Source organism: Glandiceps talaboti, chromosome 13 (assembly GCF_964340395.1).
Source record: "Glandiceps talaboti chromosome 13, keGlaTala1.1, whole genome shotgun sequence".
Taxonomy (NCBI): Eukaryota; Metazoa; Hemichordata; class Enteropneusta; family Spengelidae; genus Glandiceps; species Glandiceps talaboti.
The window spans coordinates 20,781,550-20,802,584 of NC_135561.1; the positions used below are offsets into that span (position 1 = coordinate 20,781,550).

A 21,035-nucleotide genomic window follows, 5' to 3' on the forward strand; every position below is an offset into this window, starting at 1 on the left:
CAGTATGTGGCGAAGGATTTTTGTGTCCTGGTTCTAAAGTGTGTATTCCTCCTGATTGGAAATGTGACACAATTGAGGATTGTCCTAGCGGTGTGGATGAACAGGACTGTGGTTAGTGAATAAATCTGTCTGCATCACAGATCTGTGATTCTGCTTTGCTTTTCCCTATTCATTTGTACAGTATCAACATTAACCCACAGTAGTTTGAAAATAGATGCTCCAACTGACTGATCATAATGGGGAGGGATAACACAATGTCAGAATATTTGATTATTTAAATGAAGTCATATGTACCGGTAAATGGGAACTTATTACTCAGATGAAAAGAGTTATTATCGACATAATTTACAAAGAAGCTAATATTATGTAAATTTCTATAAACAAGCATTTTCTCTGAATGGCTTGGGCATTGCTAAATTAATGGGTTGCTGCTAATACTATTACAAGCAGATAGTGAAGGTTGAATTATTATCATATATTATTAGACATTAAGTTGTACTGGCTGGAATTAGGGCATTTTTGTAATCAAAAAACCAAAGATATACTTGGTAAAATTGTCCAATTATTTATTTTAAAAATATTTTTGGGCCTGCTAATTAAAAGTCATGGCTTGATTTTATCCGTACATATAGGGTTTGGATTGATTATATAGGGTTTGGATTTTTGGGGTGAAAGCTTGGTTGTAAATCTGTTGTCATGTCAGTTTGACTTGACTCAATCAATACTTATATGCTAATGCTTTTTATTAGCTCCGCTGTCAAAGACAGTCAGCGTAGCTATAGGGGTAGGTTACTGTCTGACCTTTGACCGTTGTCCATTTGTCCATCTGTCCGTTCCTTGTCTGTCTGTCCGTCAACTTTTTGTATTTCAATCTCCTTCTCTGAAAGTAATGTGACTATTGAGCTGAAATTTAGTGTGAATGTGTCTTGAAATACTCAGATCTGATTTTGTTCAATAGAATTTGGTCAGGTCATAAACACCCAAATTAGGTCTAAAATAGAACTTTTTGGTAAAAATACTATGAAAATCTTCTTCTCTGAAACTACTTGGCCAACTGAGCTGATATTTGGTTTGAAGGTGGCCTAAAATGTCCAGATCTTATTTTGTTCAAAAGAATTTGACTGGGTTTTGCATCCTTATAATATAAGGGTGCAAATTAGGTCTAAATATATACATTTTGGTAAAAATGTTTCAAAAGTTTTCTTCTCCAAAACTACTAAGCCAAATGAGTTGACATTTGTTGTGTGGGTGTCTAGGGATGAGCAGATATAAATTTATTCAAGACAAATTGACTGGGTTATTAATATGCCAATTACGTCTAAAAATAGAATTTTTTGCTTGAATCTTTTCCAAAAGTACTGGGCCAATTTTGTTGAAATTGGTTCTGTGAGTGCCTTGGGATGAGTAGATGTAAGTTTGTTTAAGACAAATTGACAGGGTCATTAATATGCAAATTAGGTCTGAAAATAGAATTTTGGGTACAAATGATTAAAAAAATCTTCTCCAAAACTACTGGGCCAATTGATTTTAAATTTCTTGTGTAGGTATCATTTGATGAGCCGATGTAAATTTGTTCAAGACAGGTTGATTGGGTCATTGCTATGCAAATTAGGTCTAAAAATAGAATTTTGGGTAAAAATGCTTTAAAATCTTCTCCAAAACTACTGAGCCAATTGAGTTGAAATGTGTTCTGTAGGTGTCTTGGAATGAGCAGGTTTGTTCAAGACAAATTGATTGGGTTATTAATATGCAAAATTAGGGGTAAAAGTACAATTCTTGTAAAATGGTGACTATAAAGTACAATATTTTACCAACTTTCTGTGTGAAATGTGTTCTATAGTGTGTGTGTGTGTGTGTGTGTGTGTGTGAGTCATCACATGAAACCCCTAACCACTTTGTTACTTTGTTGAAACTTCATAGAGGAAGAGCTGAGCAGCAGAACCACTTCTACACATGTGACAAAAAACCACAAACACAAACAAAAACAAAAGCAGAGCTATTCTGACTGATACATCACTTCTTATTCATTACCAGAACACAAGCTAGTCATACACTTTTAATCACTGTGATGGCCTGCATGTATTTATTATTTCTCTGTGTGTCTTGTGAATGATTATACTTTTGTGTACACATTCAACATCATCTGCTAGGCAAGTGAGTAAACATTGAAAAAATGTATGTAAATATCCATAGCAACAAGACTATGCCCATAGCAACATCCAAATTATGGTGTCTATTGCAAAGATAACAGGAATTAATGAATAAGTGAACAAACATCAAAAAATGTTTGTAAATATGCCTAGCAACAAGACTAAGCCTATTCCATAGCAACAGCCCAGTGATGGTGTACATGTATATTGCCAAGATAACAACAGAGATTCATAGACAAGTGAATAACTATATATAACTATATATAACTATATATGCCTGGCAAGAAGACCACGCCCATAGCAACAGCCAAATTATGACGTATATTGCACAGATAACAACAAGACTGGATTATGCAACTGGATAAACATTTGACAAATGAACACTTTATATACTTACATGTGACAACCATGGATCAACAGGTGGATAAACGTTTTTAAAAAAGTGTACAGTTGTGCTACAATGCCCTTGATGCTATTTTTCTGGATATCCATATTTATAGTATGTGTGTTTGTGTTTGTTTTGTGTTTGTTAGTGTGTGCATATGTGTGTTTGTGTTTGTTTGTGTGTGTGTGTGTGTGTGTGTGTGTTTGCTCTATGTCCCCATACATAAGTTTCAGTTGCTTTATATTGAAGTACATGAAATATATGGTATAGATTTCTAACATGTTCTTTTGTTTAAACAATTCATTCCAGCCAAGTGTGTACCACTTACAATACCAGAATGTCAAGTCATGCCCTACACCATGACTGCCTATCCAACACCATGGGGAATTCAAAGTACTGATGCATTGATCCTTATGACATTGTATAATACTTTGTCCATCTTCAACTGCCATGAAGATTACATTAAGTTTGGATGTAGTGTATTTACACCATTTTGTGATAATGGAAGTGAGTTAATTAATTTCTGTCTACACCAATACTGTTTAAGCTTAGTATAATGTACATTTTTGTATATGTAGTTACAATCAAAATGACTTTTAATGAGGTTTTCTATATCTATGTAAAGTCTGAAAGTGGTTTACAGTACTGCATTCAACATTTAGATATATTTACTCGCTGCAGCTCAATGAAAATGATATTACTGAAATATTATACCTGAAGAAATGCAGAAGTGACCAATGTTCAGTCACTGCAGAAAGATTGTATCTGTTTCTGTTACACTGGTGAGCCATGGATGGAATCTCATGTGTTCATGCATGTTAACATTTTATGCCTACGACAGTATAGTCTCTGTACAATGGAAACATAAGACTCCCTATGTCTGTGTAAAAATGCAAAGAGTGATCAATGCTTGCACTGATCGAATATGTTTTTGGACTTAGGGCATGTAATTTTCTATTTTCTCCCTATGAGTAATAATTTGTACACAACAGACCAAAAAAGAATGAGTAAAAATACTGATAAATAACAACAAAAAGCACTAAACCACCTCCAGTTTTAACACATTACTTTCACTTTTGTCATTAAAAATGAGAAATTCATCCTTAAAGAAAACCAAAGTTCATGCATTGATTGGCTATATTCTCTTTACAGGTGTGAAGCCTCCATGTGTCACGTGGTGTCTTGAAATTAAAAATGCCTGTGAAGATTTATTTGTTAGTGTGTTTGGAGAATGGCCTACAGAACTGAATTGTTTTAATTTTATGCAGAACAATGAATATTGCATTGGTTCTTTCTCCGGGTCCACATTAGCGCGTACTAGAATAGATGGAAGTAAATGAAGTCAAAATTAAGACACAGGAAATGAAAATACTGCTTGTAAATAATAGTTTAAACTCCAGTTTTGGATTGGCATTTGTCTTGATCGTGGCTCCTTTTTACATGTCTCATAATTTGACATTTCCTTGATTCATAATAATAATTTGAAAAAATCATAGTGATGCTCTCTGTGTCTGTAAGGGAAAGAAATTGTAATACATCACTGCATATAACACAAGTATATATCAGAGAGACAAAAGTATTAACTTATAGCTGAAATTTTGGACCGCTAATAAGCGAAGTGGTTGGCTTCCTTCTGATTGTAATTGTAAATGCTAAGGCATCCACACTGTTAATAATATGATTATGAAAAAAAAGCATTACCAATCTAATTAAAATCTGATATTTGCTGTGAATTGCTCTATTACTGTATTTACCTCTATTTCATTCAAGGAAGAGTCACTTCATTACTTTTTCCCACATGTATCATTGCAATTTAAATAGTATGAATGTTATTTTTTCACATTTGTATATTGCACACACACACACACACAGTGTTAATGTCAGTATCACCATGAGTGTATTACATGAATATCAAATTGATTGATTTGATTGGTTGCGTATATATTTGTCATGCATACATCGTGACTTCAGAAAACATTGACACAGCCGTGGGGGATATGTGGCGAAAGCTTTCCTGATCGAGCTACTAGCATTTCTTGGTGCAAAATGTAGTGAATTTTATGACCATAGTCTAACATTTGCACAGATGATCTTTCATCATTCTATATATTTGTTCATAAACACACTGTGAAAATGGACATTTTCACTACTACTATAAAATTGTGTTTTCATAGTCTTGAGCCATTTCTCAGACATAGTTTTACTAATTTACCAGACTTGTACATTGTGTTATACAAGAAGGCATTTTAGTCACTACATATTGTTGCATAATTGCTTCCCCAGTGAAATAAGCGAAAATAAATCTTTAGCAAAATGTTTCAACCTTGTTCAACAGCTGTAAATATTAATAGTTACTGTTCAGGATTAAAGTTAGCCGAATGTTTTTTCAGTGCAGAAAGTGATCCCACTATCAACATATATATATATATATATATATATACACTGTATGTACACTATACAAATTAACATGTTTTAGATATATGTGCTTTCTTTGATGAACAGTTGCTATCAAAGTTTGATGTAAACAATATCAATAAAGATTCAAACTCATAGATGTTATGATGAAATCTAAAAAAGACACCCATCTCTTAAAATAGTTGCCATGGTGACCTTGGCGATTGGATTGGTATGATTTTAACACATATGATGTAAGTAGTTGATTTAGTTTTACAATGCTTAGTTTATTTATTTTCTTCCTTTATTGATTTTATTCTAGGGTGTATTTGATTTATTTTGATATTCCACTTGTAATTCATGTGTGTCTGCTTCATACATGTCAGTATATTTACAGTTCTATTCAATTAATACAATGTTTAACTAGTTGAAGATTCAACCTGTTTTTTTGTACTTAATTACTGGCAGAGGCTGCACACTACACTTCTATATTCAGTGAATTTGAGAGATGTAACAAGGGTTGTACTGAAAAGCAATTCTTCCAATCAAAAGAATTTGTATAACGTCAGAAAGCTCTTGCAAACAGATGTGTCTTGATATTGAATTCATCGACAGTTGGTGAACAATGAAGTTCAAGTTGTATACTGTTTGATAAGCGTGTTGCTCGCTAAGAACGCATGCTCACCGTATGACTGAATTACAAATGGGTACTTGAACTAGACTTCTGTTATTTGAGTGAAGTGAACAAGTTGCAGGTTTACTGTTCAAGTGGTGTCTAGTTTGCCATGGTACTGTCCACCAAAATGAAGTGCCTGACATGACATTTTAAATAACACAAAGTCAAACTGTATAGTATTACATTTACTTTTATTGCCACCTTATATGTACTTGAAATATAGAAATACAGCCTGAATACAAGGATGTTGTTATTGTGAAATGTTCCCTTTGTTTACACAGAGCCTCACAACTATCTCTCATAGTTGTTTCTGGTCCCAAAATGCATTGCATGCGATGATGTCACATATGTGGTTATTTTTTGGCTTGTTTAGCCTTCATGTATTTGAAACAAGATTTTCATTGTGAAATAATGGAAAGACATGTCGATCTCTTTAATTGAGAGTGATGTTACAGAGCAAAGGCCAACACATTTATAAATGACACAAGGATTTTACAGAATACATGTACATGACATTGCATGGAGAGGTGTGACATGAATCTTGGAACTTGAAGCGACAGGTATATTGTAGTGGAGATCTTGAAAATTCTGTCATTCAGTATTGTAGACACTGACCCAATCTTGTTTTTAGTTGAACATAAAACAATGAAGTACTGCAACATACATACCAGTAATACATTTCTGATCTTGTTTTGAGGCATTGAATTTGACGTAGCATTGGTCAAACTAGTCGTAACATTCCACAGAGTCAAAATTAATTAAACCAAAATTTGATTTGCTGTGATCAAACCACTGATTGGACATTATTCACATTTTGTGTTAATAAATGAACCTTGTATATCTGTTCAAGTAAAATGGCACTATAAACATTGATAGTCTGTAAAGTAACCAATTTCTTCCAGCAGAATTTTCTTTTGTCAATATAATCATGTATACCCATGATACTTTTTCAAATTGTACAAATTATCATGAATAGTGAATGAATAGTATTCACAGTGTCTTTGCAATATTGGTGATATGAGAATCTCCATGACAGGAAGCAGACAATTGGCATCAAATGTCAAATTTGTTATGAATTGTGAAGGACACACGACAGCAGCACTTCTTTGATTTGGTTGACTCTTCTAAATTTTGTAGCAACACACAGGACTACTTTAGTAATGTATCAATCTGTTGCATGACAGATTGTTTAATGTTTGTTTAAAAACTGTGCAACCAAAAACCACGCTGTTTGATAGACTAACCAAAATAGCATAATGTTTTTGACATGTCCTACTGGGTTAGGTAGAATGTGCCTTTGCAACAATTTCCCTGAAATCAAAGTTCTAAAGTATCTCCAAACTCTTGTTCTTTGCCCTTTTGAAATCAGTACAAGAAAACTGGGGTTTCATTATCTTGTTTTACAAAGAAGTGTAAAATCTTTTGTTTTCCATGGTGTTAGCACAGTATTCGGCAGCCATATTGGATTCTAAAATGACTTATTAATAATTGTTATATCATTTTGACCTCTATTACAAAAATATGTATGTTACCACCTGATTTTTTTTCTTGGTTTTAATTGAGAATGAGTTGGAATTTTCATGAACAAAGTAACAATAAAGTTTAAGATTTTTATTTCCGTGGTACACACTACCTTTAACTAGTTTTTGGCCAGAGCTGTCTGTTCATTGAAGTACATAAAACCATAACTTTGAAGCAACTTGAATGAAGTCATTATGAAGACACCAATATATATGTGATTGTATTTTGAAGTGTTAATCAAATAGAATCGAAAAGTTTCCCTTTTAATCAAAGAATTGAGAAAATTTGAGTGCTTTTTTTGTTGTTTATTTTCAAGTCATGAATAAAGAAGGGTTGAAGTGATATACATTATGGTTTGTGTCTTTCCTATTTACATACAACACTTGGTCATCTCTTGTGTTTTCTTCACTTTATTTATATCTTTCCACTTCATCACTGCCAAAACTGCAGAAAACTTGGTAAAGAAGTAAAACTTGGTAATGAAGTGGCAAGGGCAATCTTTCCTTCTGACTTTATTGTCCATTTCCAAGTCATTCATACTTAAACTTTAAAGTATGATTATGAAATGAAATCATCACCAACATCTACTCGTACACTTCAAATATAAAGATCTCTTTACCCCACATCTAGCTCAACATCATGAACTGCCCACAATCAACACTAACTTATTATTTACAAGAATACTGTGATTGACGAACAACAATCTGATGTTAATGGCTGTGTGGTTTCATTGGAGTTTGAAATTTCAACTCAGCTACTCATTAAGCTAGACAATGGGTAACGAGATCTTCAGATTCAAACCCAATGGATAGCCCACTGTATTTATCTTTAAGCAAAAAACATGATGTCCCATCAGTGAAACACCACACCGATTCCATTTCTGCTGTAACAACCCCTAAATGTAAAACTTGACAAAATTTAGCCAGTAAGAAATAATGCAATAATATCTGATGACAAATTTATTGACTTATTGGTCTTTTTCTCTTCTTTGACGTGCCTCTTCTTTCAACTATGCTCTTTTTACTTTGATTAACATCTGACTTGACATGATAACCCACATGACCTAACGTACCAAACATACAAAACGTACATAAAAATAAATTGACCTTCCTCTAGCACAAGGTCAAATACTTTACCAAGAATCAAATGAACAAGTGTTCTTGTTTAGTCAATAAAACCCTCTTAGTATCTCAGAAGTAGGTTCCACAACATGCACTTTTACTATTAAAAGCAGAATTGTCATGTCACTGTATGTAGTCTGTAAGATGTGCTGTGTCAGGGAACCCTCACACATTGGCAAACACTTTAGGCGGGTGAGGGTGGAGTGACACAGTATATCCATCATGTACTTACATGGAATGATGATAGTGCTAATACTGTGAATCCCTGACCACGTCTTGGCAAGATCTTGATTTCTTAAAGATTTGTATTCTTTACGTTTGTCAACATTGTAGATTTGGCATCCATCTTGTTTTGACAATTGGATTACAAATGGAAATTTTGATGAGAGTACATTACAAGTAAATCAATGCTTATTTTCATTCTACATTTCAGAATATTTGATAATCCTTTAAAGTCAAAAATCTGTCTTTATACCACTGAGACAAACAACTCCGCTGAGTTCAATGTACCCTGTTTCTCCTTGTAAAAACTATGCACACACACAATTTGTCATGTTTTTGTAGCTGCTAATAAAAATGTATTTAATTATTAAAACATTATGAAAGAATGATACTGTCAATAAGTTGTAATTATACCATAATTAATTTAATATTTCTGATACATTTCATGAGTTGCATCCAAGCTACTAATAAAGCCAATATGAATATATTACACCAAGATATGTAGTGACAATATGCAAATTTTATGATAAAATAGCGTCAATGGCATTGCAGCACAACTGTACATTGTTTGTTTATGTTTATCTGCTTTCTTTTCCATCCCTGCTGTTAACTTTAGTTTACCATATACATCGTCATTTGGATGTTGCTATGGGAATGGTCTTGTTGCTAGGCATATTTGCATTCACCTTTTGGATGTATATCCACTTGCTTAATCATCCCTCCTAGATGTTGCTATGGGCATGGTCTTGTTGCTAGGCATATTTGCATTCAACTTTTGGTTGTATATCCACTTGCTCACCATACCTCCTGTTATCTTTGTGATATACATCATCATTTAGCTGTTGTTATGGACATGGTTATTTTACCAGGGATATTTCCATATATTCTTTGAATGCTTACTCAATTGCCTACCACATGCTTAATAGTTCTTCATCTACACATCCCCAAATGCATCCCCATTAAATTTCAGTTCAATCTAAGCAGTAGTGTTGGAATTAAAGATCTTTGACCAAAAAGTCATATATGTAGACCTAATCTGCATATCACTGGTGGAATCACCATGTCATAAACAATTCTTTATCTATACACCCCTAAGAACGTCCCCACCAAATGTCACGCCAATCTGCCCAGCAGCTTTTGGAGTTTCAGTTTTTTGACCAAAAATTACATTTTTTTACCCAAAATGCACATCTCTCATGCAATAATTTTTATTTAAACAATCTTCCATCTACACACTATAAGTGATGTCTCGCCAATACCAAGGCAATCAGTCTTTTGGTTTTTGACTTTATGTTGTTTACATACAATGTACACACATGCACTCACACAGACATTTTACCATATGTATAGCACTACTGAACCTCAGTTCAGTTGTGCTAAAAATGTAAAGCATATCCATGTAACAATAATTCTGTAATTCCATTGGTCCCTTAGAAAATACAAACGTAAACCCATATATACTTCATGCAGTCTCCTTAGAAAATACAAAATTTGAATGTAAACCCAAATATACATGCAACCTCTGAAAACAGGGTTGGTTTGGCTTTTCACACTTGAGAAATGACATTTTCTACAGAAATACAGACACTTCAAAATGATAGAAGTACCACAGACAAGTAATTAACTTAGGAAAGTAAACAATTGAAGCCATTAAAATCATCAAGTCCATGTGTAATCATTTCGGCAGAAACCTGATTCTACTACACTGTTGTGTATAGTGTCTCTGTTATTGCTAGCTTGGTGTTAAATGTATTTCTCTTTATTCAAAAACATCATATCCCATCAGTGAAACACCACACCGACTCTGTTTCTGCTGTAACAACATAACCCCAAAATGTAAAACTTGACAAAACTTATCCAGTAATAAATAATGAAATAATATCTGATGACAAATTTGACATTTATTGACTTATTGGTCTTTTTCTCTTCTTTGACGTGCCTCTTCTTTCAACTGTGCTCTTTTCACTTTGATTAACATCTGACTTGACATGATAACCCACATGACCTAAAGAGGAAATGGAAATACAAGTCAAAGGACAAGTTCCTCAACTTATGGGGTGAGTCGAACTCACAAAGTTGCAGTTTCTTTTTTCTTGAAAGGGTGCCCCAAGAGGTCTAAAATCATATGGCAGTACATAAAGCAGCCAGCAAAATGCACCTAAAATAACTTGAGTTCCTAAAAAGTATGTGCTTTGCATAATGAAGTTAGCAGAATGATTTGACTGGTTGATAATTCAATCAAGTTTGCCTTGAAACACAAGGAAATGAGATTCAAAGGCGACAATACTACTCTGCCTATCATGGCCTACTTCTGATCCAAAGCAGTCTCTGAACAGCACCCCTGGTGGCCAAACTATCCAATCTTTTGTTTTTCTTATAACTGGCAACTGGTGTATTGCCTTGATTGTACTTACCACAATAACTAAACAGTTGGCCAATATTGGAACTGAGAACACCAGTGATATGAATAAACCATTAGAATCAAAGTACTGAAGTCTGGAAAATTTTCTGCCAGGTAAGTAATTGAGAAAGAAAACCATATAAGATGTATGTATTACAGGGGAATTCCACTCCAGGAAATAAAGGAATTTTTATAAACTTTGGGTTGTGGTGTCATTTCAGGATTTCACATCACATCACAGTTTGCATGGTTGCCAAGATACACCGAATTGAAACTTTATTTTATCTTGATTGTTCTCACATTGTCATTGGTCACCGTTGCATCATGGGAGACACACATGTGTATTAGATGCAACACTGAATATTCATGATTCCTAAATGCTTACTAATGTTTACACTATCACATGAGAACACTATTGCAGGTATATTTTAAAAATTCAGCCTGTTTTGGGGCCTACACGTCACAGTAAAAAACACTGAATGTTTATGCATTTGTGGTAAGGACATAGTCAAATTCCAATATATGAAGTCCTTTAGCTAACTCCACAAACAAGTTTACTTCTCCAATGTACATCAGCAAGAGTAAAGTCAATGTTTTATGTAATAAAACTACCCCCCCCCCCCCCCCCCCCCCCCCCCCCCACCATTCATCATTTACAGCTATTTGCGGAGTCATGATAGTTGAATTCAGAGAGTGGCTGGGTTGGAATCTGCAGATAACAGGTTTGAGCCCTGCCAGTGCCATTTGTTTCTGAATGGCTAAAATCCTTTTGCAAGATTTGAACCATGATTGTGCCTCAGTCAACCCAGCTGTATAATTGGGGACCTGGCTTTAATCCTAATTGCTTATAGCGGCTGCAATGCTTATAGCAGCTGCAATGGATTGTATGCTCCCCAGGGAGTTGAGGAAGTATAGAAGTATAGAGCCATTGTGCCACTATAGATCTGTAATAATTGTTTACACATGGGAGCTCTCTGGAGGACAAGCACATTGTAAAGACACATTATTATTATTATTATTATTATAAATTATTATTTATTTACAGAATAATCTTGACTACCTACTTGTAGTGTGTTGCACAAAGACTGTTGATATTTTCTGAGAAAAAAACAAGCACCACTGAAAGAAACGAGAAAAATCACAAAGTATTACTGAATATGTATTTACACAAAAAAGGATCTTTTTCATTTGATGTGGCATGTTTTATTAGTTTTGGGTCAAAAAATGGAGACTGGATTGGTGTTTGTCTACAGGGGAACAAACCTGAGGTAGCATTCAGAAAAGAAGCCCAGACTGTAAAAGTAATTTCTACCAACTCTGCATCATGTAGTCTCTATACAATAAAGCAATGAACATTTAGTAAAAGACAAGACTAGGGGGACACTTAGAGGGGAATAATTAGAAGACTAGGGGGACACTTAGAGGGGAATAATTAGAAGACTAGGGGGACACTTAGAGGGGAATAATTAGAAGACTAGGGGGACACTTAGAGGGGAATAATTAGAAGACTAGGGGGACACTTAGAGGGGAATAATTAGAAGACTAGGGGACACTTAGAGGGAAATAATTAGATATTATTCCCAAATACTTGTCTTCATTCAGTTCAGGCAAGGAAAACATGAGTGACCTAAGGGGCCTTGTTACTATGAGTTGATAGACGAGTTGTGACAAACCCTTAGGTGACGATATTTTCCAGTTGAATGAAGAAAAATATTGGAGAACAACATAATTACACCACCTCAAGCATAATTTATTAAATATTGAGAAAAATAATGATGATTTAGAATGTTTTGAGCCATATTTTGAACACCTTAGAATCTGTGATGTAGAACGTTGTTGAATGACCAGAGTATATGATCCATATTTTCTGTTCAAAGATAATAACTTGGCTTCTGCATGGTATAATGAGAAATAGACAATATTAAGAGATTCACATGTCTTTAAACAAACATGGTGTTGCCTGCTGAAAGATGAAGTGCCTCATATTGTTTACTCTTGAAATTAATGATCTCCTAACAAATAACCTTGTTCATTTCATATTGTGCCTTGTCTCAGGCTTCACAGCCAAATTTGCCAATGTTTGTATAGCTCTATTTTACAGATGTTCTACGATGCAGTGCTGGCAGAACTAACAAGAAATGCAGTTTCACTTCTTTTCCCTTTATTAAGATAGGCATCTTGAGTTAATAATGTACATTGTTTACTAGCATGTAAGGACAACTATGGCAGAAATATGACATTAATCAGATAATGATTAATTTTTGAGTCAGCTAATAATTGCCATTTTAAAATTCTCAAAATTCTTGATGTGTTGTTAATTGTGTGGTGGTGTTACCCATACAGGGTGGAACAGGTTAGGTAAAATGAATGAGCAAGTATCCCAAACAAACCTAGTCATGCCACTTGCATTTGGCTACTAAAATACAATTGTGATTTGTGCCTTTAGAGGGCGCTGTTCACATTGCAGCAGTAGTATGCAATCGCAAGCTGAACGATGTGAAAACCATTTCCAACTTGACATGTACAGTAAAATTTCTTTTTATCAGAAGAAATATCCACCCTAATTCCATGGCATTGATACAATGGGCTTTTCTCAAAGTGTCACGTTTCTGTGAATGTGCTTCAAACTGAAGCAAAGAATGATTAGAACACTATGCAAGAATAAGCTTGGATAAATTTCCAGTTTGCAGCGTCATATATTCTCTCGGGCCATTGAAGAATGAAAAAATACCTTTTATACCTTTCAGTATGACTATAGACTGGTTGTGGTCACTATAGTCTCAGTTTCCCAGACTCTCATTGCTTGGGGCTCTACCACGAGACCTCCTGAGGAGACTCTGGTAACCAAGACTAGATGGTCTTGTAGTAGCGCACCAGCAGTGAGAGTCTGGGTAACCTAGACTATGTAGAATACAGTTTGAATCACAAGGTCTAGATTTCTGCCTATACAATGTATATCAGGTATGACATGAGAAACTCAGGTTTCTCTGCCAATTCTATGAATACACACAATGGACAACTTATTGTCTATGAAATGGACAACTAATTTGGTGCAATGGATATCTTACTGACAATGTAATGGTGAATGACAATGTACTGTTGACGCAATAGATTCCTTATGGACAGTGTATTGTTGATGCAATGGACAGTGTATTGTTGATGCAATGGACACTGTATTGTTGATGCAATGGAGAACGTATTGTTGATGCAATGGAAATTTATTGTTAATGCAATAGAAAGTGTTTTGTCAGTTAGTATACTTACAGAGTGTAAAGAAGTACACAGCTTGTATAGTACTGCATTTCCTTGTAACTATTGTTATGGTAAGGCACACAGCATGGAAGGCGATTAATCCGATAAGGAAAGGTTCTGACCAATCAATCTGATAAGAGATACACATTATCACTAATAATTTATGATAAAGCAGAGAAAATAATGTGTAGGTGTGTGTGTATGGGGCCTTAATCCACCATAGTGATGACTGATAATCTATTCCCGGGGTGGGGGGGGGGTGGGGGGTGGGGTGGCTTAATCCACCATATTGATGATGATGACTGATAATCTATTCCCCCTGTTTACTGCACTGTTGAGATACATCATTTGCTGGATGTACCACCTAGCCTCATATTCTCCAATTGTATAATGATTACATTATCAAAATTGATAATAAAAAATTGAACATTGTCGCTCAATTGCCAGGTCAATGACAGTGTGCAGTCCCTTAAACCATGACAACTATTTAGATTGTCGTTATTCAAATTAATCAGTATGTAAATATAAATGTGTTACACCACATGATGTGATAATTTACATGGTATTTACATATGTTTCATGTAAATTTAACCCTATGGATGCTGGATAACCACAATGACAACTTTTGGGGGTGTGGCTATGTGAATCATTTGAAAATTCTCTCAACATAACAAAAGTGAAGAATATGAGGGCTAGGAGGTACGACCAGCTAACAATGTGTGTTGATAGTGCAGTAAACCACAGACCCAACACAAAATGAGTAAACAGGCTAAGCTAGATTAGATATGGTTTTGACTGGTCAATCTGGTGAGAGAAATAAATGATCTATTAGAGAAAATTATATGGAAGTGGGTGGGATTCCTACATTGTCAACTGTGTGTTGAAAATATAGGTTGTTGTAATTTATTCTCTCTCTCTCTCTCTCTCTCTCTCTCTCTCTCTCTCTCTCTCTCTCTCTCTCTCTCTCTCTCTCTCTCTCTCTCTCTCTACATTGTGTCTCTTTTCTTCATTCCGTCTGTATGTATGTATGTATGTATGTATGTATGTATGTCTGTCTGTCTGTCTGTCTGTCTGTCTGTCTGTCTGCCTGCCTGCCTGCCTGTCTGTCTGTCTGTCTGTCTGTTCTGTAGATGCTATATAAGTATTCACAACAGAATCATGTGGGAAAGAAACCAACCGACATGTAGATTAACTGCATGTTTCTTTATATTTATAACATTGACAAGAGAATATGATGGCAGGCGAATGAGATTTGTTGGTCACATCCGTTGACGTAGACCACAGTACTGTGCAGTGAATAATTCAGACTGTGGTTGTGACTTTTTGTTTTAAAAGTTCACTTCGGGGAAAAAACTCTTTTGTAAATTAAATAAATCTATACTTGGAGACAGATCATTATTACCAAAGTGAGGTCTGATTTCATGCAAAACTGGCTGTATACAATGTGTTCACCACTACACCCATGCATGCACTACCAGTAAATCCTTGATGCAAATGAACACAATATCCAATGTGCTGGTCGTACAATATACTGTATGTACTTCGAATGGTGTGCAACACAAGTCCACTGAACACGATTATTGGTTAATCCCACGCAAATGCCTTCACTCTCGTATATTGGTTATTGTATCTACATGACTAACAGAACAGGATGCCAATATACATATCAATCAATAAAAACTGAGTTATATAAGTTATATGAAAACAATAAAAATCGGGTCGAGATCTACAATGGAGCCATGTTCATGTTTTGTTTGTTATGATCCCGGGGTTACGATGCGTTTCACAAAAAAATATGGCTGTTAGCAATTGATCAAACTACTTCGAAGCATCCAGCTTTTCTATTCTATTTCTCCTCTATGAATTATAAATTTGTGATATAAAAACTCACTGCTTCAACGAACGACAACAGGCCGTCGATCTGGCCGACACGTATTGCATCTGTGGGCAGCGCCATCTTATTTCCGGCTTTGGGACACATGGGATAGCAGTCATCCCTAATGTTACATGAAATATGATTGGTCAATGGAACGAGATTAACTAATCACATAAATTACTGGAATTTTCTTAGTTATTTCGCACTTGTCTGGATACCCTGATTAACTGAAGATTTGATATGTAAAACATGTTCGATTTATTTATTTTCTTGACCATTACCTCGCGAAATGAAATACGTGATCGAAATATTAACGTTCCCGCGGAATCTGAATGACCAATAGAAAGAGACTTTACGTCGACGGAATCTGTTGTTGTGATGGTGTCTAACACCTTTCTGCTGCGAATTTAAGGCGGTGCAGGTCAAAGGGTTTTATTGTTGACAATCGTCACCTGTCTTGGCAGATAAACGATTTTGCTTCGACGGCGGACGTACAGAAGTCGTCGAACAGTGAAGTTGGCGGCGAAAATATATCATAACCTTACTTGCAAACTGGACAACATCGAAGATGTCGGAGGTAAGATCTAGAAGCTTGAATGTTAGTAAATTGAAAGCTACAAAATACGTGAGAGTTGATGTAATATAGGCACATGTCTGCATGCTTTGATCATTGTTGATATTATCGTTTCGCCGACTGACGTACGCTTCCCCTCTTCTTCAGACAGTCACTTCTCTCACGCTCAGTCGATACAAAACTTTAATACGTACAGAGAAGTGATGATATGGCAGAATTGTTACGCGTCAACAAAAGCATTCTTAAAATTCGCGAAATTTATATCGCATTTTGAGTCGTGTTTTGCTTGGTGTTTACAATGTGTTTTTTAGCGTTGAACTATAAATAGCGATAACTATAATAACTAAATAAAATAACTAAAGAACATTTGATTTCATTGATTTTTCGTTGGCGTGGTCACCTACACATTGTGTATTAAACATATAGTTTGTAATTTATTTTATTATTATTGGAAAAGCGAACAAAACTCGTGGAGTAGATGTTAACTATTCTACTATTCATTAAGTCAAGAGCTGTGTATAGTTAACGTATATAGCTGAACGTCATGTAACTCACATTGGTTTAAACTATAGTTCAATCCACTTTTTATTACGCTAAACACACTGCCACAGAGTGTGGTATGGTAGTACTAGTAGTACACGTTTTGAAGAATCGAAATTGAATATCAAAGGTTCACACTTGCTGTTGTCAGGGGGGTTTTTATGTGTGTGTTATTTTCTGCAAGGGATGAATGCATTTGATAATGATATGGATATTTCATGAATTATAATTAAAAAAATTATTCCTTTTTATTATAATTGATGGTTAAATTTAGAAATGTCACAAACACATTGAATTTGAAGTATATTTCCTAATGACATTTTAGGACAGCAGAATTCAAAGGTTTATATTTAGAATGTTATTAGTTATTGCTATCACGTTTTGATTATGTGTTCACAAGATACTTGCAATATTTGATTAGAATTGCCATGAAGTAATTAATTGGTGAGTTAAGTGGTTGACTGGTCGATAAAGAAATGATTACCATGTTAGTGAGTGCACTGCCACTTCACAAATGCAATTTTACCACCTAGGCTAGCCATATTAATAACACCTTACCGCTATCTGTGGACATGATTGATTGTTTACTGTAGACCAAAGGTAGTCAGAAGGGGGGGATCAACTCAAGTTCAAAGGTCAATGATTCCTATCCAGGTTCCTACTGTTTATTGCTATTGTTTTTACCAGTGAAGTCATAAGGATTACATAGGATTATTCTTTTGTTCTGGACCAAACTTTTTGTATAGTTCTACTAGATAATCACCACGTCTAGATTTTAAATTTTTATTGATAATGGGCCATGTATGGTCAATATTGTTGAAACCAATGTTCTCACATTTTTGCTACTGTAATCTTATTTATTTTGGTGAATGAAAACTTTGGTGGAGAAATATCTATTTGGACATATCAGGTGCTCTTAAATTGGTGGACAGTGCAAGAGGAAAGTATATGTAAACATTCCTTGAAAATATTTCATACCCATTTCAGTCCATCATATTCAGTGCTACCCGTTTTGGCCCATCATATTCAGTGCAACTGTTCTTACCACCTTTCACAACATATGAATATAGAAATATGAACACTCATAAAGTACATGTATGTTAGCAGAAATAATTTCTGGAAAAAAAAGCTTTTTGCAAACAACTGAAGCTAAAATAAATCCTGCTCCAAGAAAAGTTATGACTTCAGTGTCTTATCATTGGAGTTGTAAAGATTATATCATTATTGTATTTTTCATCATTGGAGTTGTTAGGTTTACATACGATATCATTATTGCACACAAAAGAATTTAAGCCTGCAAAGGATGTTGGGGGGGGAGGAGGGGGGCTTAAAAATTCTGATGTCTTAAGACGGAGGTGGGGTGGGCATGAAATATTTTGCTCAGGCTTATAGCCAAATTTAATATAAGGAGTAGTTGTTTACAAAGTATATTTATGAAATATCTTGCAGCTTCGCCACAATAAGTTCTAATCTAATTCTATACTAAAGTGCAGGATCAAAACATAGAAACTATAAGGTTTTCAATTCAACCTCATTAGGAGCAAGTTCTTGTCATTTCATATCGAACTCATTTTTTGTTTTTCTGTCAAAATTTGAATTCTTGCACGTCAGCACATATGAAGTAGTACTGTCAGGAATATTGCCTGATTGGGATAAATGTTTATAACTATTGGGTTAGAAATATACAATGTACTTTCCATGTTTATCCCAGTAGGGATACGTTTATCCTGGTTGTTTTGTATGTTTTTTAGAATGCATATCTGATGTTCACCTGTTTCCACATGCGCCATGTCAGTGTTACTTGTGCCATAAGGTCATTTATCCATCAAGATTTATCCTGATCGGGATAATTATCTCGACTGTATTAACGTTTATCCTGATCGGGATAATTATCTCGACTGTATTAACGTTTATCCTGATCGGGATAATTATCTCGACTGTATTAAAGTTTATCCTGATCGGGATAATTATCTCGACTGCATTTATCCTGATCAGGATAAATGCTTAACTTATCGCAATCAGGATAACTATCCTGATCAGGAGATATTCCTGACTGTAATAAGGAATAAGGAAACACCAAATATCACAAATAATTCCTGTGTGTGATTGACAGTCAGATTAGCTTAGTCTCTTTAGAGGATTAACACACGGCTGACAGTATTCATAAAACTATGATGAATACCTTTTGTTCAAAACTATATGGAAACCATTCAAATTATTGAACGAAAGTGATGGAATTAATTTGAAAAATGTGAGTGACAAGTAAATACTTTGTAACACTAGTTTGTTTTTTTCTACATACATTAGGAGAAACAGAATCAAGAAATTGATGATTGCTGTTTGATATATATACTCTAATAGCGTGGTGATCAAAATCTTCAAATCAAAGGACTTTTGAAATGGAGTATGGTCTTAGCCTGGTCTGTAAGAGATGACATTCATGCTACGCTATCAGCTTGGTAGTAAGGCAAACCAATGTTATCAGTTAAAGTTATCAGTATGCCTGTTTGTATATACATGTATTATTTGCTATATGTAAATCATGTTACTCTAGTGCTCATCTCAACAAGGGCCCATTCACACATATTGACTTCATTTGAATATTGTCAATAAGGCAGATGTACATTTGTATGTTATCACTCCTTCTTGTGACCAATGAGTTTGAGGGCATTTTTTCAAAACCAATCAGTTTGAGTATATAGTTATTTACTTTCCAAAAAAAAAACCGTAATAGTTTGCCGTTCTAAACAATACATGCGGTTTGTGAGACATGTGGTGAAGCAAAAACACAGATCATGATGTACAAACATGCTGTGAACTATGATGAAATTAAGAAATTAATATTTAATCAGTGGCTAAATAATTTTGTAAAAGCCTGTTAACATTCTGCTGATTAATATTAACCTGGTATACTCGTTCAAACTAATTGCATTCTCTTAATTAATTTTCAAAGACTCGTTTCCCCAGAGGCTGAGACAATATACATTTGTAAGTTGTAGTTACTGTCATTATATGCATAGCTGTACTGTTATGGATTGTTACATATCGTTGGAATATTTTAATACTTACAGTTAGTGTTTGACCTGTGACCTTATGACCTATCGGGTCAAAATTATCAGAGGTCAGTAACCTATTATTTTGAATTTTGAGGATTTAATCATTATTTTTATCTTAAAGTGATATTCAAATTATTACCCTTGATTTAGAAATTTTTTAGAAATTGATATTTTTTTTGTATTATTGACATTTGTAGTTGTTAAAATTAATATAATAAAATGAATATTGTGTTTGCCAATAATTCAAGAATGAATCATGATTTCTGAACTCCGGGTTCATTTTTTAACATAAAGTATCACTACTCACAGAGCCAGAAAATTATTGAGAATAATTCCAAGGTTTTTGCCAACATGTGACTGGCTAAACATGGGGTTGTACTTGTAAATGACCGCTTGTGTACGCACAGATGTTTGATTTGACGTCATCGGGCAACATCACAGCACACAACAGGGCAACATTAAAATGCTAAATTATCTTTGCCAATTGACTATGTATGTAGATACAGATATTGACAACTTTGGACTCATTTGAGATAAAAAACACAAAAACAACGTACAGTTGCATCAGTGAATATTGTTAATTGTAATTCCTATTTTAATTAATTTTCACACAATCACAAAGATACACATGTGCAATAAAAAACCTTGAAATACACATAACTGATTGTATGGTCAACATCCTATTTACGTTTACTATATTTTTGAAATTCACCTTTTCACAGAATTATACATACATGTACATGCAGACTACAACTTTCATCCTTCAGACAACTAATGTTTATTCCAGTAGCTACTTGATTCCACTATACAGGTACTTATATTAAAGCCAATTTTACTTCTTATATACATTATATCCATGTGCAAATG

General features: G+C 34.6%; 2 protein-coding genes across 3 annotated transcripts in view; one reads left to right on the top strand and one right to left on the bottom strand.

The window, feature by feature from the left end:
- Positions 1–7,278: 7,278 nt before the first annotated feature.
- On the bottom strand, positions 7,279–16,079 carry LOC144444536 (transmembrane protein 18-like). 2 transcript variants are annotated; one of them, XM_078133986.1, is made up of 5 exons: positions 16,014–16,079; positions 14,135–14,252; positions 11,935–11,989; positions 10,884–10,977; positions 7,279–8,189 (listed from the first exon to the last, which is right to left on the bottom strand). In XM_078133986.1, the coding sequence occupies exons 1-5, from the start codon at positions 16,077–16,079 to the stop codon at positions 8,136–8,138; spliced, it is 387 nt and encodes a 128-aa protein (XP_077990112.1). In that variant the 3' UTR covers positions 7,279–8,135. The 2 variants fall into 2 exon arrangements, with proteins under 2 accessions (XP_077990112.1, XP_077990111.1); XM_078133985.1 differs by lacking the exon at positions 7,279–8,189 and adding an exon at positions 9,054–10,474.
- A 330-nt stretch (positions 16,080–16,409) lies between these two features.
- The window catches only part of LOC144444531 (gamma-2-syntrophin-like), a 123,936-nt gene continuing 119,310 nt past the window's right edge, over positions 16,410–21,035 (top strand). Inside the window, exon 1 of the mRNA XM_078133974.1 lies at positions 16,410–16,575. The gene's annotated coding sequence lies outside the window, so the exon portion shown is untranslated. The remainder of the gene's footprint in view (positions 16,576–21,035) is intronic.